General features: G+C 32.5%; 1 protein-coding gene across 1 annotated transcript; it reads right to left on the bottom strand.

Annotated features, from left to right (window-relative positions):
- Positions 1-21,784: 21,784 nt before the first annotated feature.
- LOC145249661 (U3 small nucleolar RNA-associated protein 15 homolog) lies at positions 21,785-24,049 on the bottom strand. Its single transcript, XM_080111448.1, has one exon. It carries the CDS (start codon positions 23,346-23,348, stop codon positions 21,822-21,824), a length of 1,527 nt encoding a protein of 508 aa, XP_079967574.1. The 5' UTR covers positions 23,349-24,049; the 3' UTR covers positions 21,785-21,821.
- Between the last annotated feature and the right edge of the window lie 597 nt (positions 24,050-24,646).

Raw genomic sequence — 24,646 nt, forward strand, 5'->3', positions numbered from 1 at the left:
GTCGTCACACGTCTGTTTCTGCTGTGCTTGTGCTGAGTTTACTTTGCGGTACCTCAGATTTTCATGGATTCGATCTGCCATATCGGCGAGTTTTTCAATATTTGTCTCTTCCGTTGTGGGTGCTAGGATTTGTACTGTTGTGTCTGGAAGTTTATCCAGCCACAAACTTCTCATTATATTTTCGGACATTTTGTTGTCACCTAGCAATGTATGCATGTATCGCAAAAGTTGTGACGGAGTGCGATCTCCCAATTCTACTTGGGTGAAAAGATTGCGTAACCTTGTTTCGTTTGAAAAGCCTGTCCGTCGTAAGATGGCCTCCTTAAGTTCGTCATATGCGTTGTTTTCTGGCACATTCTCCAATGAATCCGCCACCTCTTCGACGACGTCTGCCGGGAGTTTTTCCACCAAGTAGCAGTATTTGGTTCGTTGAGACGTTATCCGCTTTGCGTCGAAAAGGGCCTGGATTTGGATAAACCAGGTCTTTATGTTGGTAGGATTAAATGCTGGTATATTTACCGTTAACGTTGCCAGAGGTTTTTCAACACAGGAAGGTTCCATGTTTGTTTTCTTCGCTCGAAAGTGATTTCAAAGCCTTTAAACTGTCAACTGACTTTTTCCGATGACGCGGAGCTTGAAATTGTGGTCGAAAAAAAATTGTTGCTTTTTCCGCTGAGTCATGGTTGTTTAATAGTTTATAAGATTCCGTTGTGCATATGATTTCTGCGTCGGGTCACCAACTTGTGGGGGACGCCTGGCCTTTTTTTGGGAACTGACTTCCTCCACAAATAATAAAAATAAAAATAAGAAATCTTATGTGCAACACAAACGGAGGTTTATTTCTGGAATAGAAATAACAAACAATAACAAGTTAAAACATAGTTCTCAATATTTCAGAGTTCCTTTTTTTGAGTTCATATGAAAGATGGAGAGTCTCTTTTTTGTGTTCTTTGAATGTTCAAATTTGTAACATTGACAATATTAATGTTCGTCTGTTAAAAGAGAGTATTAATGCGCGGAGCAGTGGAAATGAAATAATTGATGTTTGCACGCGTGGTAAGTCCATATGAGAAAGCGTTGAATGAGTCGGAAGAGTTTAAAGAGACGAAAGAATGCTCGAAAGGCTAAGAGACTAAAGAGATAGATTTTGTGTTTGTGCATGTTTATATTCGATTTGATCGGCTCCAAACGAGCTCTAGAAAATTAGTTTTAAAATGTGTCCTAGGAGGAATTCCATTGGATGGAAGACATCACATGGGGTGCTTTCAACTACGTACGCACCTTTGGTATATAAAGGTCACGCCGGAATTTGCGTGGGTGTCATTTTTCATTTTTTTAACGCGCCGAAACAATCAATTGCACTGCGTGCCTAAATTGTATTTAACGATTTTAAATTTGAATATTAAACTGTGCCAAATGGCACACATTCTAATTTACCTTTTAATATAATGACTCTCTTTGATTTACTTTATATATATGTTAGCAAGAAGACTCGACATTGCTTGATATTGAATCATGATCAATGAATGTTTCACAATCCTTTATTTTTGTCATCGAAATTGGTGAATCAATCAAATCATTTGATTTTCTGCTCTAGTGATCACCGCCTACTTACGTTCACCCTGTGTTCTAAGTCACATAAATATTCTCTCCATGACCAAAATCTAGTTGAAGTTTTATACAACCAAAATAAACACCCTTATATCTAATTGACAGTTCAGTAAAGATGGCAAAGAACCATTTCTGAAAAGTGATGAATAAGCCTGATCCATACCTAGTGATACTGAATAACAGAAATATGCCAACTAGGGTTTTTTATCACCAGAAATTGATGTCCAGAAGAACAAAAACACTTTTTCCAACAAGAGAGGATCTACCTCAGCCAGAATTACCTAAAATTTTAAACAAGATGATTAAATGGGGGAGCACGAACAAGAGCATTACTTCAATCACAAAGTAAAACAAAATGCTGGTAAAACCAAACAATAAACGTCACTAATCATGCAAAAATGTAATGTTCTGTATTTTCTTTATTTTTTTACTTTTGAGCGATTATAGAGACTCTCCAGCTGATCATCTCAGGTCGGCTATTTCTTTTTTGTTCCAACTTAAGACTTGACACTGCTTTTATTTCAACACTTGTTCAGGTAGGTAGAAGAGTAACTTATCTCGCCTTTGGTAACATTTATTTGATATATATTTATATTTAAACACTTTTCGTTTTGTTGTCTATACTGCAAAAAAAAACAATCAGTACAAATAATATTAATAAATGATGCTTATAGAATATACAAGTATTATGCGCAGTTCAAAATAATAATAAAACGTTTTATTGTAAAATATCCAATAGCTTGAATGCTTGAATATATTTTAATTTATGCAAATTTTTTTAATTTATTCTTACAGACCCAATTCTCTATTAAATATTATATTGTATCTAATATTTGTCAAGTTATTTTTAGAATCAATGTGAAGTCATGTTGAGATCGTAGGGAACACGAGCAACAGCTAAGAAGCGGAAGGGGGAAAGAGAAAGAAAGAAAGAGGGGCAGTAAGGGTTCACGATTCGGCAAGAGAAGGCGACGTTTTTTTCCTTGGCTCATAGAATCAGAGGCGATGAAGCGAATGATACCTTAAAAAGGAAAAAAAAAAAAATGTTGACGTATGTATACGGTTCAATCTGAGTTAGCCATAAAGAGCGACAAATGTTTCTCCCCCCCCCTTTTTTTGTTGTTGTTTAAAGAACAAAGAAGACAATGAAACTGTAATAAAAAGAAGAAAAAAAATGTTATATGCGCTAACATATTACCCTGAAATGGAAATAGCAATGATCTTCGATTTGGATTCACATGAGAAACAGGTTTATGAATTTCTCCTGTATCCTCCACCAAAAAAACTTTTGTCTTGTTGCAATCCGGCAGATACTCGACCAGAGTTTACTGTGCAGAGGGACCATTAAGCAAACTGTTGACCCCATCTCGGAACTTCCCCACCCCGAGACTCCTTTTCCTCCAGAACTCTTTCTTCTCCGTCATCGATCGATGCAGTACGATGCACTCTATTTTTTTATTTTATTTTTTTTTTTTTGCTACTTTCAATCCTGGGTTATTTTTTTTTGTCTGTTTATTTGTTTTTATACATATAAAAAGATGAATAAAACCCATATAAAAAAAGAACACTTAAACTGGGTCCAATCTCCTCATTATTCCATATTGAATTTTTTGTTTTGCCTTCTTGTTGCTTCTCACTGTTTTGATTAAAGACTTGGGAAAATTTGATAACAAATTTGCTTGACTGGATTGTAAACCAGCCGAGTAGACATCCCTGATGGTAAATTCCCTTACCCTTCTTTAAGCCGGGTCCACTATGTGCTGGAGTTTAAGTTACTGCTATGCATTTAAACCTGGACCAAGGATGTAACAAAACACGCACACATGCTTTATTTATATAAATTTCTGATAAAATTGATTTTTATTAAAATGTTTGGTATAAATAGCAGCGCTTACGGAGACAGTATAACTAAGGGGTAACTAGCATCGACTAAGCAAAAACAATATTTTGCAAAAGATATAATTTTTTTTTTTTTTACTATCATATTGGGGATGGGGTCTACTTAATTACAGTTAATTTTTTGGGGGGGTGGGGGCGAGATTAAATCGGCTAATAATTGTGAAATAAAATAAACGAATTTGTTGATATTGCAACAAATTTTTTCGTAAACTGCTTCACCAATTTCCCAGGTCAGCAGCACTTGTAGAGGCGAGATCTTAATTTCACTTAAAATTGTTTGATATTTTATTTTAGCATCTCAAATTGTCTCTTGTAAAATATGCTTGGTTTTGCTTACTCAATGGTGGTTATCCCCGTCAGAGATAATTGACTCCCTCTCCATAAGCACTTGTATTTTAAGCACCAAATAAATCAGTGTTTTTTTGTTCAGTTTCTTAAACATGGTTTATATCTTGCGTTGTTGTCTTCCGTAAATTATTTGCTTCATTGAGAGAGAGAGAAAAAACTAAGTTTGTGTACCCTGAGGATTTCAATACTTATGAAGTCAGTCTTAGGTATTGTCCAAGACTCTAGTCAGTCCTGGAAATGGTCTAAGTGTTTTTATTATTTTATTTGAAAGCCAAAAAAAAAAAAAAATATGCGGCACTAAGCATGTGAAGGATTAGAGTTAAAATTAAAAAAAAAAGTAGTTGAAGATTAGTTTAGCATATTAAGCATAAATTATTCACTGACTTTCCAACAAAATAGCATACTTAATTTTTGTTTTAGTAAAATATTGGCCCATTTCTTGGAAATCCATTGTGAGAGTCTGTGTTGCTTTTGTCTATTGCTACTCAGATAGTGATAGGTTCAAGAAAGAGCAAGTAAATTTCAATTTTAAGGTAAAAAACAAATTAAAATCCAATTTTATCTAAAACATAGGCAAAAATCGTTGAAGCAAAAGTATGGACAACTCGAAATATGATGGCACCGGTGTTAGACGAAAACCTCAATTTGATGTAAAAAACAAAACAAAAAAACAAACAGGACTTCTTTTTTAGTTTAAAATAAGCAAATTGGCATGAAAGAAAATGTGAAACTTTTGTACATCATTTTATTTCTTTACATATATTTTACAAAAATAAGTAATACTTGATTATTGCATAAAATAATAAAACACTACTTGTTTTTATTTTTCAATGGTTTCATCTGTTTTAGTACATATAAAATATACTACTCTATTAAAATTAAATATTTATTGAATTATTTATATTTTGTAGAAAAATAGAATATAATTTTTTTGTATACATTTCTGAAAAAAAAAAAAAAAAATAATAATGATAATGGTGGCAGAAATGTCCATTTCTGTAATTAAATGAAAAAAAAAAAAAATAATAATGATAATGGTGGCAGAAATGTCCATTTCTGTAATTAAATGAAAAAAAAAAAATAATAATGATAATGGTGGCAGAAATGTCCATTTATGTAATTAAATGAAAGTGCAAAAGTTTCACATATTACCACTAATTGGAAGTTGTAATGGCAAGGTTTTAAAATCACATGTTGAACCCCGTTCCCCACAAAACACACGTAGCAAGAAAAAAAAAGAAAAAAAGTTAACTGTCCTAAAATGCTAAAATGACTATGAAATGGGAAATTACATTACAACAAAGGAAAAACACAAGGGTAAAAATTCTTAACCCTTTTCTTTTTTTGTTGGCTTCTCTGCAAAATCCCCTAGATTTTAACTTGAAACAGATTCTCCACTGTAAAATTCTAAACTAATTGGAGAGGGGGAATCAAAGTTTTCATGTTGTTCATATGGGATCAGCTTCATAATGTAGAATTAAATTTGTTTTGGAGTGGGGAATTCGATTATTTATTTTGTGTGCATGTGTATACATTTTTTTAATTGAAATATTTAAGCAAACGTCACTACATAGTTTACATTATCGACGCTTTAAAACAACGTTCCTATGTAGTGACGTTTTTTAAGCCGTAGACACACCCATGTTTTAAAAATCTAGCAAAAATCAAATGATTGTCATATTTTCCTGATATTTATTCATTATTAAATAAACTTACATAATAAAAGTAGGTTGCGTTAAATATATTAAGAAAATATTTTTTTAGATGTTCTACCCCTTCCCTATTTCATGTTACAAAAATTAAACCAAATAAATGTAAGTCGATAAAATTTTAACATTTTTTAAATCTTTGAAAGATCAAATAATTAAAAAATAGTTATTTATATATATATATATATATATATATATATATATATATATATATATATATATATATATATATATATATATATATAAATTAAATTAAATATTTATATAAATTTATATAATATATATATATTTATATAAATATATATAAAATCCTGTTATTTTTTTTCACTCACCTTAAATTTGTAAATAAAATTGGACATAAAATGTTATTAAAAAAATAATAAAAAAAACTTTTTAATAATTTTTTTTCTCGGTAATTGTTTGAATTACAAAAAAAAAAAAAAAAAAAAAATCTAAAAAAAATAATTTTTTTAAAAAACCTTAAATGATATCAATTTCAAATATTATGTGATATGAAGTTTAAACAGATTTTTTCATATAACAGATTTCCAAAAATAAAATATTCATAGAATAGAATATATGACTCGAGTTAATAATAATTGCAAAAGTCAAATCGACTAAAAAAAAAAAAATAATTGTTTGGATTTGATTATTTAAAATGACAGAAGGTGATTATCAAATTTTGCGCTTTTTTCCAAAAAAGTATGGACGCCTGTAATCAGTAGCATCTTTAGATACAAGTATCAATAGAACAGGTTAAAATTAATTTTATCATCTGTGTAGTTCGTCATTAAAAATCTATTTGTTTTACAAAAAGGTAAGTCTTATATTATTTTTTTTTTATTGTACATTTTATTTATTCATAAATTTCTGCATAAATGACCTTCTTTAGAAATTGACCCAGACTATTGTAAACACACGAAATGATGACGGTGTTATATAGTATTTCATTGAGAAATTTTTATTAAGAAAGTTTTAGAGAGTCTTAGTGAAAGTTTGTCTTATTACAAGTGATGTTGTAAGGGAGAGATGTTGAGAGACTTAGAGAGATTGTTGTTGCGTTCCGTGTTCGTGTTATGAAGATATTCATATATATTAAAAATGTTCATTACTTAGATGTGTTGATGGAAGAAGCTCTTGGAGTGAGGAAACAGTGTTCAGACAGTCTTAGTGTTGATATGAGATGTAGAGTTCACATTGTAGATATGAGATGTGTATGTCATGACATTTTATAACACAGACATATAGACATATAATAACAATTCAATTTACCTTTTTGTAGAATCACAACACAAGACGACGTTTTACAAAAACACATGATGGGTTTTATTTCTTCACGACCGGCCGTGGTTTTCTCATCAAGAATTCAAAGCTTCACATATTAAGTTTCAAAGTGACCGTCTCGTTTCTAGACGTTCGAATTCCAAACTCTCTCTGAGTTTCTCCGCTGCTTCTGTCTGCTTAACTCTCAAGTTTTTCTGTCTATTTCTAGAACTTTCTATTTTCCATGACGTCATACACATGTTAAAACATGTGCCTTTCACGTGTTCTGAACATGCGTGTCCAAAACTTTTCCTTTTTTTACAAAAGGAATTTTAACCTACACTCAGTAACCTATTTTTCCAATATGTTAAAAACATTATCTTATAGCTGCATTCTTTCAATTAAATTTTCATAACAAAATTGACAGTGCACATTCTTTTCTTGAAATATTTTATCTCTATTCTAAACAATCGTTTGCTTTACATTCCTTTTTCTAATTCTCACACGTAATCTATTTCTAAACCTAAATTACGAGGTTCGAATTTCGTCTATTGCTATTTCATTTTCATTTTAACTAAATCTCTCTATTTTTATACTTACATGAAAAGGGGACAGCCCTTATCATGTAACATCCCTCCCTTCCATATTTCACAAAAAAAAATGTATGCATTTTTAAATTTAGCACATTTTTTTTTTCTACATTTATACAACCACATATCTAGTAAAGATCAGGCTAAAAAAAAAATCTCTTTCAGTCAGCCCTCCTCGGCCGACTTTACAATTATTATATTTTTATAAGATCAGAACCTTTCTGATCTTCTTGGCATTTACTTTTTGGGTGTAGGGTCTTTACCTATGATTCACATCAGCTACTTTCCAGCCACCCATATGCCGCAGACTAGAGGTTTCCACCTCCCTCGAAATGGACGACTTCCTTCGTCCCAAAAGTGCCCTGATCAACTCTTTCCGCATGGTTAGTCTTATCAAGTATGGCTTTGTTTTTTTTTTTTCTTATACGGGACATACCAAAGCTCATAACCAATCTTCTTGGTTGGCTTTAACTATCAAGATATACCTTTTTTCTCTCATACGGATTCACTCGGATTTCCTTGCTTGGATTCTTGAAACTTCCCCTAACCAAGATCCAGCAGATATATCCCACATTCATGCGTCTCTAAAAAAAAAAAAATACAAGGTTATATCTTTCTTACGTAATCTACGGCATATTTTTGCCTGTCTCTTACTTCATTAAGCTATATGTGATTGCCTCGGGACTACCTCTCATCGGTTTACTGGTCCCCTTAAGAATTTTCGTATTCTTTCCAACGCCTGTTTATTAATTAAGCCAAGTCTTACCACTTGCTTGGAGTCGTTACATGCAACCAGCTTATTTTAAGCACTTAATTAACCAGGTTCCCAAATTTTTCGAATAAGGGCACATCTTGTGCTTATCAATCCCTACCAAGTCACTTTTCTTGGAAAAAAATTTATAGGATCTCTAAAAAAAACAAAAACAAAACAAAAACCAAACGCTAAAAAAAAAAATCTTTCTTACGGCTTATCATATCTAAAAACTCTCTAAATACCCGTTTACGTAATTTTAATTCTTGTCCCCCTTCTAAAATTCTAACTGAATCTGTAAGCCAACCATACGTCTTAACTAGTTTTATTTTCTCCTAGACTGTTTAAATCTAATGTATATTTACTGATAACTTTGAATTCTTGCTGTGAAAATCAATAACATTTACATTAAGTATAAATTTACAATATTGTTCAAAACACATTTTCAAAAGAAAATACCTTAATGCATTTAAACATTTTGCAATAAAACACAAAAAAAAAAAAAAAAAAATTCGTTACATTATACATTTCAAAAGTCCGTTGACACAAAACAAAAAATTGTTCCTTTTTCAAAGACCAGAACAATTAAATCACACAAAAAAGCCGAAAATTATACAGTGCATAAATTTGATTTCATTCTGCATCTTTCTTTTTTCTATAGTGTATTTTATTTTATTTATTTATTCATTCTTTCTTTTAATACTCGAGAATTTCAAATGTACTTTCGACTTTTGACACTAAATTGTTATTTATTATTATTGACAGTTTCTAAACAATTCAGACATTAACACACATTTTATGAATGACACTGTCCTATTTTCTATTTGTTTTTATTTTATTTATGAATGAAATATCGTGGGTAGCTTTCTTTTTTTTTTGAACCGACCATATCTCTTTTATCATTCATTACGGCATATCGGCCTTTTTTTTCTTTTTTAATATTTTCTTGTAAACTTTAGTTTTCTGTGTGCGTGTGTGTTCAAAATTTTTTTTTCTTTTTGTTCACATTTCTGTGATCGTGTGATGTTTTTTTTTCCGTGGTATTATTTATTTTTTAATTATCTTGGACCCTTTTAAAACGTTGTGTTCCTTTTTTTTTTATTCCGTGGTTCCGAAGTTTTTTCTTTTTTTTTTTTTTTAAACTCACCCTTGCTGGGTGGTCTGGTCGCTACGGCTCCAAATTGTATTTATTATATATACCCCAGGTTCGGTCTTGCATCGCTGATGCAAACTGGCTCACGGGTACCAAATATGTATATGTTATATAGGGTTTTCATTGAGAGAGAGTTTTATTATAAGTGATGCTTAGAAAGAGTCTTATTAGAGTGTTTGTCGTTGAGAGAGAGTCTTATTACAAGTGATGTTGTATCTTAGAGAGAGAGATGTTGTTGTAAGAGAGATTGTTCGTGTTATGACGATTCATATTTATTAAAAGTTCATTACTTAGATGTGTTGATGGAAGAAGCTCTTAAAGTGAGGAAACAGTGTTCAGACAGTCTTAGTGTTGATATGAGATGTAGAGTTCACATTGTAGATATGAGATGTGTATGTCATGACATTTTATAACACAGACATATAGACATATAATAACAATTCAATTTACCTTTTTGTAGAATCACAACACAAGACGACGTTTTACAAAAACACATGATGGGTTTTATTTCCTCACGACCGGCCGTGGTTTTCTCATCAAGAATTCAAAGCTTCACATATTAAGTTTCAAAGTGACCGTCTCGCTTCTAGACGTTCGAATTCCAAACTCTCTCTGAGTTTCTCCGCTGCTTCTGTCTGCTTAACTCTCAAGTTTTTCTGTCTATTTCTAGAACTTTCTATTTTTCATGACGTCATACACATGTTAAAACATGTGCCTTCTTTCACGTGTTCTGAACATGCGTGTCCAAAACTTTTCCTTTTTTTACAAAAGGAATTTTAACCTATACTCAGTAACCTATTTTTCCAATATGTTAAAAACATTATCTTATAGCTGCATTCTTTCAATTAAATTTTCATAACAAAATTGACAGTGCACATTCTTTTCTTGAAATATTTTATCTCTATTCTAAACAATCATTTGCTTTACATTCCTTTTTCTAATTCTCACACGTAATCTATTTCTAAACCTAAATTACGAGGTTCGAATTTCGTCTATTGCTATTTCATTTTCATTTTAACTAACTCTCTCTATTTTTATACTTACATGAAAAGGGGACAGCCCTTATCATGTAACAACGTCACTAATTAATGTGTACAATTATGACGTTCTCCACAACGATTTAGAGATTTTTTTTTTGACACAGGCATCACCACATTATCAGAGGCCAAGAGGCCACTCAAAGATAAGGGTTAAAGAGTGTACAGTAGAAATTGGAAAACATAGTAATCATTAGTAATGAAAATTCAGTATATTTGTTAACTTATAAGGAACGGCTCATCAAGAACTTATTTACGTTAGACTTGAACACAACCATATTGTACTCAGCCGGAAAGCAGGAAAACAATTCCACAGGCATGCAGTTCTAAGAAAGAAGCTTTGTTCATGGAATCTACGTTTAAGTTTAGGCACAGATAAAGAGTGGGGGGAATTATTGATAGTGTTTTCAGCTAGACAAGTGTTTCTTGTGAAAGTTTGGCGAGGGGGGACCATAGACTGAAGCTGAGTTGAACACTTTCCATGAAAATAACGATACATCAGAGACAAACTCGCAACATTTCTTCTGTGAGATAGAGGTTGCAGGGAAGAGAAAAGGACATCTCCTACGAGGCTACGAAGTCTATTTTGAACTCTATCAAGGCAGGACAAGTTCTTTCTAGCAGCTCCTGCCCAGATGCGGCAACAGTATTCCATCCTTGGACGTATCTGGCTCTTATATAGATAGAGAATTGCATCAGCAGTGAGATATCTACTGGATCGATAGAAAGATACAACCATTTTTCCAGCGGCCTTGGCAACAGATTTGATGTACGTGTTCCATTTAAGATCAGGAGTAATGGTCAAGTCCAGAAGCTTGTCAAAACTTGAGGCCTCCTGAAGACGAGAGCCATTCATTTCAATTGATGCCAGATGTGGATCAGAATGTTGATGATTGTAAAGAGAGAAGCTTGGTTTTAGATGCATTAAAAGTAACCAGCCACTCCTTTCCCCATTGTACTACGTGCTCAAGATCAGACGAGAGAGAATCGGAGAGAACTTGGTCGTTTACTGTGTGCTACCATAAATGGTAGTGTCATTAGCATAAATGTCTACAAATGATGTAAGGATGTGATTTGGAAGATCATTAATGTAGATCAGGAAAAGAGTTGGGCCCAGGATGGACCCCTGAGGGACACCAGCATTAATACTGTGAGCTTCTGATTTCTGCCCCTCAACTACTACTCTTTTGAACCTATCAGAGAGAAATGATTTAATAATTGAGAAGACATTTCCAGCTATACCATAGCTAGAGATCTTGTGAAGTAAACCTTTATGCCATATTATATCAAAGGCCTTAGATATGTCAAGAGCAATTGCCCGAGAACGGTTGCCTCCGTCGAGAGATTTGCTAATCTTCGGAGATATAACTTTAAACACATCTGTTGTAGATCTAGCAGAACGGAAACCATATTAAGTGTCACTAAGAAGGTTATTTTTGTTGAGATGGTTGATTACTTCTGTATTTAACACAGATTCCAGCAACTTACTCATGACGCACAGGAGACTTATTGGCCTGTACTGAGAGGGGGATGAGCGATCACCTGAATTCTTAAATACAAGGCATACTGATGAGATTTTCCAGGGTGATGGGAAGCTATTCTCCTTAAGACAACGTTTAAACAATTTTGTAAGTATGGGCGCTAGTTCTGGTTGAAGTTTTTTTTTAGTACTATAATTTGAATACCGTCAGGGCCAGTTGCTTTACTGGAATCAAGGTTTTTGATTAGCTTGGCAACATCACGTACAGATATATGTATATCACATAGCGTGTTTTCTGATACAGGAGGAAATATTGGAGGTTGGTGGCCTTGGTCGCAAAGGGTAGAATTAGCTGTAAAGTTCTTGGCACAGAGTTTGGTTTTGTCTGATGCTGACGACATTACCTCAGGTCCATTGATGATAGTTGGGATAGAGCACACGCTTCTGTTCAGGATTCTGTTTGCTATTTGCCAAAACTGGTGGGAACCAAGCCACTGCTCAGCTACTTTGGACTTGACGGATTGAGCATACAACCCTCTTGCGTTCTTTATTACAATGGTTCTAGCAGTCCTGAAAGTGGCTTTAGTTTCCATACATTAATAGATGAAGCAGTGGAAAAAGTGATTTCTGTGCGCAATGGCAGCAGCACATTCTGGAGAGAAACATGGCTGGCTGTTAGGTTTTTGCTGGAACTTTTTCGAGGATATGAAACAGTCTATACCTACAATTAACCATTCCGTCAGGTCTGATACTATAGAGGACACATCCTTTTTAAACATGGAACTCAGAGGTAGATCTGATATAAATGTACGGAAGCTATCCCAGTCAGCCTTAGTGTATCAATATAATGTACGATGGAGAGGTACGTCTGGGGACTTATTACATTTCATTTTTATCTTAATTGATACAACAGAGTGGTCGGAAGATCCAAGAAGAGACAGAACAGAAACTGAACATAGTTCATGGCAAGTTGTGAGAAAAAGGTCTAGTAGCCTCGCATACTGGCCGTCATTGTCAGGCACACGGGTGGGTTCGTGAACAATCTGAGTGAGGTCATAAGCAATGGAGAAATCATGACAGAACCTCCCCTCATTATCGGTCTTGTTAGAGTGGGTTAACCATTCGACGTTGTGAACATTGAAGTCTCCACATACGTGAATGTTAGCTGGAGGGATAAGCAGATAGGACTTGGTCAATTTTCTCAGATATGCTTTTAAAGATAGTAACTCCGCTGTTGTGGGGGCGATAGAGAGCAAATATAAATGCTGTAGTGTGAGCTAATGCAACCCGGAAGCACATATAGGGTAAGTTAGGATCTTCCCTGGAGTTGTCCCCACCACATGGACAGCCATCTTTAATATAGGCACATATTCCATGCTCATGGCGATCAGATTTAGAACTTAAGTTAGAGTATCCTTTAATTGCAAACTCTTCTAGGGAAATAGCCTATCCAATGCCAGTTTCGCTTAAAAATAAAAGGTCTGGTTTAGTCTCCTGTAATTGGGTTTCAACCTCTGGAAGGTTAGAACGTAGATCCCTGATGTTGGAGAAGGAGACATGGTAGTAGGGGTCTACGTTGGAAGTTGGAGAACCGGGTTTAATCGTGTATTTTTTCTTGAAACTTGTCATGATGGAATTTGTGGACTAGGTCATCAGATTTACTTAGAGCAGGAAAGAGAGGAGAAACTAAGAGAGAAAAAGAAACGAAGAATTTTTTTTTTTTGTAGAACATGATAAGGTAAAGCCGTAACAATTACCAACTAGTATGGCATCGAGAGGCCCCACCAGAAGCTACTGTATGGTCCAGAATCCATTCACCAAATAGCAATACAGTAGCCCCAGTACTTTGCACCTGCTGATAGGACAGCCTCTTTAGTGGTTAATCCAAGGTTCGGGTCCTTGACTATCAGGCGAATAACGTCAGCCCAGATAAAACGTTTACCTCCAGCACCCTTACTAGTGACATGGCTACAAGGATAGACACAGAAACAGAAAATTTCCGCCATCTCTGCCGACTGTTCGCGCAAAATACTACCAACCTAGAAAACAGCTTTTTCTTCTCCCTTCGTCAGAAAAATCACTCATTAAAAAATGAAGACTGAGGGACAAATAAGGAGAAGCAAGTGTAACGGGAGCTGACGATAACGCATCCACAATGCGTTTTCTACTCTACACCAAAAAAAACAAAAAATTATTAAGTATTATACTTAATAAAAGTCCAACGGATGTGTTTAAGGGAAAGTATGGTGATAGATTCCCCTCTTACGAACTAAAAATGAATACAATTACCTAATCTATTTTTGCAATCAACTCGGTAGATAAATAAACATTTATGGATGAGAAAAACGCTAGCATTTAATAAAACAGAAATACATAAATTAAATACTGAAATAAAATGTAATTATTAATATTTGAATCTAAAAATAAAAAGTATGATTAATATAGAAGTCACTTATCTAAAAAAAAAAAAAAAAAAAAAAAACACTTCCGTCTCCAAAATGCAAACTGTAGAAAAGAATTTAAGTTTTAATAACAACAGCATTCAAAAGATTTTTTTTTTTTTTTTTTTAAATTAACCGTTAAGAGAAAAGCGTGATTTTATTCTGGACTTTAGCTAGTCACGTTTTAAGAAACTTGCGATATAAAAGAAAGGCGGAGAGGGGGGGGGTCTTCCGAAAGCTAGTTGGTGACGTTATAAGTAATTGTGAGATAAAATGAAAGCAGGATTAAGGGGTGGGGGCTGAGAGGATAATATAATGGATTGAGTCTATGCAATATTAAAGATCAACTTGGTACATAAATAAACATTTATGGACGAGAAAAAAAGCTAGCATTTAATAAAACAGAAATACATAAATTAAATACTGAAATAAAATGTAGTTATTAATATTTGAATCTAAAAATAAAAAGTATGATTAATATAGAAGTTACTTATCTCAAAAGAACAAAAACAAAAAACCACTTCCGTCTCCAAAATGCAAACTGTAGAAGATACCTACATTTCATTGTTGCATTACTTCCTGTTTTCTAAACGGTGATAGATGATTTGACGTCCCTGACGAAACAGCTTCCAACAGATTATGTTGGATACTATAATATGTAATACGATTTATTTAACATTTTATATGAAAAAAAGTGGAACAATGATAACATTTTTTCCAGAAAAGTATCATTCTTACGACAAACTAATTATAAATAATACAAATACTACTAATAATAAGCATAATAATAATACTAATAATTCGTCCAAGTTCTTTTTTAGTTAAAACATCTGTTGAAAGATGGTTTCTTGGCGACGACAAATCATCTATCACCCAGAAAACAGAGGAAATAATGCAATGGAATATCTCGAGAAATATGCCGGAATGCCAAATACTTTTGATGTAAATAATAATTATAACAATTATAATTATAAAACACTTTAACATGGTTGCCAGCGTATTCCAACTAAATTTGGTTGTCAGATTTTGTAAGCGGAATATTTGTACATCAGTAAGCGCAAGTGGTAATAGTTGAGATTTGAAAGTCAAGCCTCGTTTTCACCTTGAGAAAAGTTAGTTTAATTGGCCGCTGGTGTTATAACAGAAAATTAACCATTTGAATGATAACAGCAGCAGTCAATTTTTTAAGGGGGAAAATTAGCACCGTTAATAGCACAGATATTTTTAACGGACCTTGGCAGATGTACACAAGTGCTACCCCTCTAGCGAAACATTGACATTGATGTTGTACGACTTAGGGAGCTGTTATTTTTACAAGGAAAGATTTTTGCGTGCGTGACCTATTTCTTTTTTTTTTAAATTTATTTTGGCTTGAACTTTGCACACTATTTTGTTATGATTTTATCATTTTTTTTTTTTGCCGGAGTTTATCATTATAGGTACAACAGAAAAATTGGTGAAAGTCCAAATCAGCACTTATGGCGATAAACAAAAAGCTTTAGTGTACGTCTCTCGTGGAATGCTGTTGATCGAAACATAGTGAAATGTTATTTGGTGCTAGTGCACTTACTGATCCGTGCTATTTTTAAATAGTACTTTCAAGTTTAATTAAAGTTTTATGATACCTGTTTTTATTAAATTGTTATGTGAAAGTACAGAATAGGTACACAACACCCTCCCGTCCCCATGTTAAGAATGGCTTTCTAAATAATGTCATTATTTCAGCACGGCTCAATAAGTGCACAAGTACTTTTTATTTGTTATTTAAATCCGGCAAAAAACAAAAAGGCGCTTTTTTTTCAAGGTCATTGTGCAGAGGGAGACAACTCCTTTTTACTAAGAAATTCGTTGTTTTTCATCTCATAATTTAGGACGCTACTACTAACAATATTTTTATTAAATAAAAAAAAGAAAAGCTGCGATAATTTTTTTTTTTTAATCTAACAAAGTTGATAACAATAATACAAAACGTAGTTTTTATGCGACTATCAAGAGAATCGTTTTTGTTTCCATGTTTTTTTTTTTCGACTACATTACCAAAAATGAAAATGCAACAATAGTTGTAGAGGAATTATTTTTCATCTCATAATTTCGGATGCTGAAACCAACAATATTTTTTTATCAAGTCAAAACATTAAAAAAAGAAAGCTGCAGCGTTTTTTAATCTAACAAAGTTGATAACATTAATAATACAAAACGTAGTCTTTATGCGACTATTGAGAGAATCATTTCTGTTTTCATAACTTACGACGCTAAAACCAACCATATTTTCATTAGATGAAAACATTTGAAAAAGTTGCAACTTTTTCTAGTTTTTTTAACAACATTTTTATTAAAAAGTAAAGTGAGGTTCTATAAAAAAAATTAGTCTTTAAGCTAAAAGAAAAACCCAAAGAATGAAACCATTACAAAAGAAATGGAATTTTTATGACGTTTTTTGTTTTTTTTTACTACTTTTTTAAATTAACAAATATTATGGTAAGATTTTTTGCGAAAATGAAGGAAAATGTGATTTTAACAAACTCTTTAATAAAACAAGGATGAAACTTTTTAAAAAATTATTTTTTAAAGCTGTGGCGACTTTTTTTACTGTACCAAAGCTTATAATATTAATAACACCAACATCTAGTTTTAACATTACAAAAAATGAAAATGCAATGATAGTAGAGGAATTGTAATTTTTATTAAACAAAACTGCAATTTATTTTATGAAATATTTTTTTACATGAATAATCTAAACACAATATTGCTCCCCGATACATACAAATGAATATTCTTTGGAATATTTGAGCAGTTTCTCATTTCCGCCACAAAAACCCCATCAGGTGGAGATGGAACATTTCCGCTGTTGTACCCAACTTTTTCCTTATGTGTCTCTTTGCATGAGACCAAAACCCTGAAAAAATATGAAAAATGTTAATACATTTAAAATGTACAGTGTCATCATCAGGATTGACAAAGTTGTCCTTGTGGACAACGGTGGCATGCTGATAAATTCCATTTTCATAATGTTCTAATCCGTTGTATGCTGCCCAGCCATCGGAGATTATTCTTGTTCTCGGTAATATCCAGGAACGAATTATTGGGAATAACGTCTCACTGACCCTTCTTTCTACCGCCGTTATGTTGCATTCTCTCCACTGCTCCGAACACCCAAACGCTGTCTCTAATTCTTCCTCTATTATGTTTCCTCTTGAAGAAAAAGGACTCGTCTGTCTCCACTTCCTTGGCGGTATTAATTTGTATCAGGGAGCAATATCGTGTTTAAATTATTCATGTAAAAATAAATAAATAAAATAAATCGCAATTTTCGTTCAATAAAAATTACAATTCCTCACAACTATCGTCGCATTTTCATTTTTTGTAATGTTGAAAACCAGATGCTGGTGTTATTAATATTATAAGCTTTGGTACAGTAAAAAAAAGTCGCCACAGCTTTAAAAAAAAAAGTTTCATTCATTAGAAGCTCGCCATATTTACTTTTTAATAAAAATGTAGTTGAAAAAATAAATAAATAAAATAATAAAAAAAAACAAATAGAAAAAGTTGCAACTTTCTTTTTCAAATGTTTTCAACTAATGAAAATATTGTTGGTTTTAGCGGCGTAAATTGAGATATGAAAACAAACGATTCTCTCAATAGTCGCATGGCGTTTTTTTTTTTTTTAAAGTGTTTTGACTTCAAAAAAAAAAAAAAAAAATATTGTTGGTTTTAGCATCCAAAATTATAGGCCAGATTAGTTGCACAAAGCCTATTATCACAAAAAGGGACACGTTGGGTCGACATCGGTGTATAGCGATTAATGTAAACAAACATGTGTTTATATTTACGCGATTATTGAAAATGTAATCCTATGATTAAAATTTAAATTAATCACGTTGTTTAACAAATAAAAAAAGAAAGGATGAAAGATGAAGTTTGAAACTTCATCTTTCATTATATCTTTTTTTTTTTTTTGTATTTCATTATATTGTATTATTTGTATTGTTCAATATTTTAAATTTTAAAATAAAAAATTTAAATTATAAAATAAAAAACATTTAATCATTTTAAAACGGTAATTTTGCCGTTTAATTGTACAAATATTCTCGAACCAGAAACTAAAAAGGACACTTAAAGGTCAACACCGGTATCTTAGCAGAATTTTTTTTTTTTTTTTTTTTTTTACATGTTTCACAAACTTTAAAATTGAAAATAAGCTTTGGTACAGTAAAAAAAAAAAAATGTGATTAAATTTAATTAAAATGAACTACTTTGTTTAATAAATTAAAAAAAATAATGCAAGATGAAGTTTTAAAATGATTAAATATATTTTATTTTATAATTTAAAATTAAAAACATTGACCAATAAAAATGAAATTTTGGGTACTTATGTATTTTTTGTGCTGTGCTAGGTGTGTCAGAAATTGTGAAAAATAGTGAATAATTCCACCCCGTCTTTCCAAGCTTATAACTACTCGAAAAATGTAATTCAAGCCCTAATTTGTTTTTTCAATTCAAGAAGCAAGGACCAAGGTTTCATTTAAAAAACAAAAAAAACAAAAAACAAAAGAAAAAACAAACAACGTGGTTTAAAAAAAAAAAAGAAAAGGTTTTAAACTTCGAACTTTACAAGTAAATTTCTAAAAAACACTTTTTTTGTTTTAAATTTGAATATATTATTTATTGACTTTTTCTATTCAATTTGTGATATATAAAACTGTTGAGTAAATTAATTATTTACTTTTTATTAGACACTTGAAAGTGGGGGGGGGGGGGCGTGAATTAAAAAAAAAAAGGTACTGGTCGCGATTAGAGTTCCCTGCCGAACACCCTAAAAAAACACTGACTTCTCCCCACGCATGAGCAAAGGACATGTTTTAGTTGCCATAGTAACTAAACGATCATGAATTTTTATCGACTTTGTTTTACTGTTTATGAATATTGAAATAAAAGACATTACTACACATTTATTAATAATATCTCACTTTTAATCACTTTTATCGACTTTTTTTTTTTACTGTTTATGTGTCACTTTTATCGACTTTTTCTTTTCTTTTTTAATAGCATTTTCTTAAAATGAATATTAAAATAATTTCCCAACTTTTTTCATTTCTATGTGTTTTAGTTTTTAGTTTTGTGTGTTGAATGAAACTTTTTTTTTTTCATTACAACAATAGTTATCGACCCCGGTTCTTTGGCTGACAAACGACATCTGTCGGCGGTTCTTGAAACTAAATTACATGCATTCACTTCATGTTACTGACATACAGAAGTGCCAATGGTGCCGTAGGTGTTATTGTAAATTAACACTTAGCTAATTCCGTAAAATGAGATTCTACTTTTTTATGCAGTGTTTACCGATGTATTGGAAAATTCAAAATGGCGTTCGAGTCGTCCGACTGTCTCTTTAACACGGTAAGTTTGGAAAAAGATGTTATAAATAATAAACTAGACAAAATACTATTAAAAAACAACCGAATATATGTCAACTTATGTCACGGTAACATATATTGAGCGAATTTCTAACAGTATTTTGTCTAGTTTATTATTTATAATACCTTTTCCCAAACTTACCCTCTCCGAGAGAGAGTCGGGCGGGAGCCATTTTGAATTTTCGAATACATCGGTAAACACTGCATGTTTTTCGAGCTGAATAAACATGTTACACTGAATAAAAACACAAAAAATATATCCAGTTAGGTAGAAAAGTAACTTATCTTGCCTTTGATAACATTTATTTGTTATATATTTGTTTTTTGACAACTTTTTCGAATCTATGTGTACCAAACCCAGAAACGGTAAAATACAATAAATACATTAATATATGAAAAACTAATTATTAAAAAATTTTTTGTGCCTAACAATTTGATAATAAAAAAAAGTCGAATTGACCACGTGATTAATTAATCGACCATTTATATTAAAATTAACCCTACACGCGTATCAATTTTCAGTTTCTTTTTCAATGGTTTTTGTAAAAAGAAAAAAAAAAAGAAAATTAAATTGTTAGGTGAAAGACGGCACAGAATAGTCGCAAAACAATTCTGCACAAGTACCAGAACAATTCTGTTCCTATTATTATTTTTTTTTAAATTATAAAAAGTTCTATATGTTTACAATGTAAATAAAAATGGTCACTGTTTCCAGGGATACAAATGGCGACTCGATATTTGTGTTCCTTTCGCTTTTGGATTGGGTTGGAGGTTAATCGCCACCTACACGCCAATCCTGTCCCCCCCCCCCCCAATAAAAAAAAAACTATAAAAATAGCGCGGTACCATATGCTATCGTATGCATCCGAGAACAATATCTACTGTAAAATTAAACCAAAATTTAGTGCTCATGCATTTTTGGTATCACGCTATTTTTAATGATTTTTTCAGATTAAATTAAAATTTCACGATATTTTATATATATTTTTTTAAATTGTAAGGTGGAAAGTTACAAAACACCTCTCCATGTAAAGAACGGCTTTCAAAATAATTTTAGCACAGTACAAAAAAAAAAAAAAAATACATGAGTACCCAAAATTTTATTTTTATCGTTCAATGTTTTTAATGTTAAAATTATAAAATAAAATATATTTAATCATTTTAAACTTCATCTTGCATTATTTGTTAAACAACATGGTTAACTTAATTTAAATTTTAATAACATGATCACATTTTCAATAATTATGTGATTATATTTTACCTATTTAAACTTTGAAACATGGCAAAAAAAAAAAAAAAAAAAGCTTCTGCTATACCGGTGTCGACCTTTAAGTGTCCCTTTTAGTGATTACCTGGTTTGAGGATATTTGTACAACTAAACGGCATAAAATTATGAGATAAAAAAATAATTCCTCTACAATTGTCGTTGCATTTTCATTTTTAGTAATGTAATCGGAAAAAAACAAACAAACTGTGATATGAAAACAAAAAAGATTTTCTTATAGTCGCGTTTTTTTTTTTAATGTTTTGATTTACTAAAAATATCGTTAGTACTATAATAAATTTACTAAAAATATCGTTAGTACTAGGGTGCTAAATTATGAGATGAAAAAAATGAACGAATCTCTTAAATGGAGTTCTCTCCCTCTGCACAGTGACAAAAACAGCGCCAAACTTTAATTACTCGGAAGTACTATTTATTAAATAGTATTTAAAAATAGCGCGGATCACTAGCACCAAAATAATATTTCACTGCGTTTCGATCGACAACATTTTATTTCTACTTTCAATTTTCCTGTTAATAATTACCTATAGCGAAAAACTCCGGCAAAAAAAAACAAAAAAAAAAAACCCAGATAAAATCATAACAAAATAATGCGTATAGTTAACCCCCCCCCCAAAAAAAAACTAGGTCACACACGCAAAAATTCTTTCCTTGGCTCCCTAAGTCGAACTACGTACAACATCGAAGCCGATACCTATATCGCTAGAGGGGTAGCACTCGTGTACATCAACCGAGCCCCCTACTCTACAATAAAATAATAGCATTTAAAGGTTTGATTGGTTTTAAGAGAAAAAAAGAAAAACTTTTTTATATTACATTAACACAATTTTAATTTAAGAGTTAATCAGTTTTTGTAGTTGAGGGTTTCGTGTTTATTTCGGCAGCAGCAAAAATGGTATCCATAGAACCGAGAGTCTGTGAACAAACTTTCAGATATTTCACTTCTTCATTCAAAATAGTTTGTAATTTCCCAAGAGCTTCCGAGCAAGATCCCGACTGTCCCATCATCGATGAATAAAGAGAGAGCAAGATATTAGCCACGTCGATGAGAGTGGGCATAAAATTGACATTTGTTATGTTAACAATAATAAATTTTAAAAGAATTTGTAATTTCGGTTCATCTCGTCCGGCCAAAGCAGATTTGATCACGTCACGTCGGATTAATTCTTGCATGACGCTGATAACAATCTCCGGAGTTTGGATTCGGACTTTTCGGTCCAAAGCGCAATCAATAGCGCGACTGTAGTTAAACTGCTTTAGTTGTTTGTCCCAAGGAGAAAGAAGATCTTTTTTCGCGTTTTTTATGATCAGATCATCTTTGGCTCGGGTAAAGTAGCGCCGGGCCCGAACACTGTAGTGAAACGAGGATTTCTGCGGCTGATTTGTCTTCGCTTTTCTGGTCTCCATTTCTTTCTTTCGGTGTTGTATGGAAAGGAGCCCATCGGTGGTTCCCATCACGAGACAACTATCATTAGGGGAGACGGCTGCACTGAGGACGGAACCAGCATAATCAAGGGTATGGACGACTTGATAGGTTGAAATATCGTACATTTTGATATGTCGATCCAGCGATCCGGATAATAAACGTTGGAAGTTGCTACAAAATCCCAATGTTGTAATAGATTTGTGATGGCAACATATTTGCTTAAGAAGCTTGCCACCAGCTAACGCATCCCATACCTTTATATAATTACCACCGGCAGAGAAGAAGAGACCTCCTGAAGGGAATATTAGAATACTCTCCACGGGACAGCCATGATCGACAGACATGACGCTTTCTTTGAGCCGACTATCGTACATTTTAACCACGTGGTCGTAACCACCGGTTAAGATAATGTCCGAATTCGAAGAGGGAGATGTACCGCATCGGATGAAATCTTTATGCTCCTTATAAGTAGCCACGTTAACCTCAGTAGCAACATCCCAGAGTCGAAGGGAAAGATCGTCCGAAGCTGAGAAAACACGAACATTATCGCACGTAAAATGGGTAACATGAACAGGGGCTGTGTGGCCTTTGAATACCCTCAACATTGCGTTTTTCTCTACCGCAAACATTCTGACGACGCCCTCTTCCCCACCTGCAACAAGGAGAGAACCATCGGATCGGAAAGATCCACTGTAAACATTCCCTTTAAAGCGAGTAATAGTCCGTTCGATTTGGTTAGTTTGAGCATTGTAAATATGAACGCGTGTAGAATTGGTGACTGCAAAATTGTAAGGCTCGCATTGCGAAAAATGAACATAGTTGATGGCGCCGTATTCACGCTTGATAACTGGTGGCTCTAATTTCCAATAAAGTCCATCTGCGGTTGCTTCTTCTCTGGGGCGTGGATAACTTTTTATAATTGTCTTCTTAAAGGAACTCATCTTTCTTTTAAGTTATGAAAACAAAGAAGGCACCACGAGGACAGAGAGAAAACTTTTTTATTTTAAGAGAGTAACTTGTCAAGGGAGACCACTCTTACGTTTTTTAAAGTATATTTGTCTGCCATGCTTTTGCAAAAAACTAAATCCCGGCGTAAGTTTATTGCGAGGCAAAATACTTTTGTTAAATTTTGTTATATAAGGAATCTTCTCGAGATAAAATCTATTGATAGATACACATTTTAAATGTGTAAACATTAATTTATCCAATATGACCCAATAGAAGGCCATTTTGAATAACTTGTTGCTATTTATCTTATAGGAGAATAATTGCTTAAATAACAAGGCCAAACGATATTTCTTTTAACAAAACAACAACAAAAGGTTTATTTAGAAAAGGCGAGATTGTATCTCAGACTGGAGAGGGAGAAAGAAAGTATAAATGTCTGTTTTAAGGTGTCGTCTGCCATCAGACTGCTATCGTCAACAAGTAGCAGTGGAGTGGGTACGTGCAAAACGAATGCCGATGCTCAAAGTGTAGAAACCCCTCTCTTTACTTAAAAATTCACCAATGATCACGGAATATACTGAACCCATTATTTTCATTTAAATCTTCATGGAAATGTATTATTTTGTTTTAACAAAAATACATTTACTAAAATTATGGTTTTCTGTCGTAAAAAAAAAAAAAATTAATAAATAAATAAAAATAAAAATGAATGAATTTATTTTTGCTCTTTTTATGAAAATAAAGCATCGTGAAATTCTAACAATTAAAAATATTAATTTTTACAGGAACATTACGAAAAATGCCCCTAAAGCCCGTATTAATAAATTCGATATAACGCGAACAAAAATTAATTTCTCGAACTACCGATATTATCATTGAATCAAGCATTGTTCATTTAATATTTTCACACAAAAGAATTATAATAGCAAAAAAGATTTCTACTTTCTTTTTTTAAATTACAGATTTCGCATAATTTTTATATGTAAGATATTTTCCTTGCTTGCTTTCGGTGTAACATAATTTTTATATAATTTTGAACAATAATTAAAAAAGAAATTAATTTAAAAACAGGAAATAGAAAAATAATTAAATTAAAAAATGGTAAAAATGATACAAACGGTCAGGATATAAATGTACGGATGCACGTCGGGGGGGGGGACTAGCATCCCTTCCTCCCTTTTAATTATATGACGTCATTTTCACACACTTTCGACTGGCTGAAATTTTGGGCTTCCGTATATTCCGTGTTTACAAAACTTCCGTTTGTAGCGATTTTGCTCTTTACAAAATC

Source organism: Euprymna scolopes, chromosome 28 (assembly GCF_053919585.1).
Source record: "Euprymna scolopes isolate OS-2025 chromosome 28, ASM5391958v1, whole genome shotgun sequence".
In the NCBI taxonomy this organism is placed as follows: Eukaryota; Metazoa; Mollusca; class Cephalopoda; order Sepiida; family Sepiolidae; genus Euprymna; species Euprymna scolopes.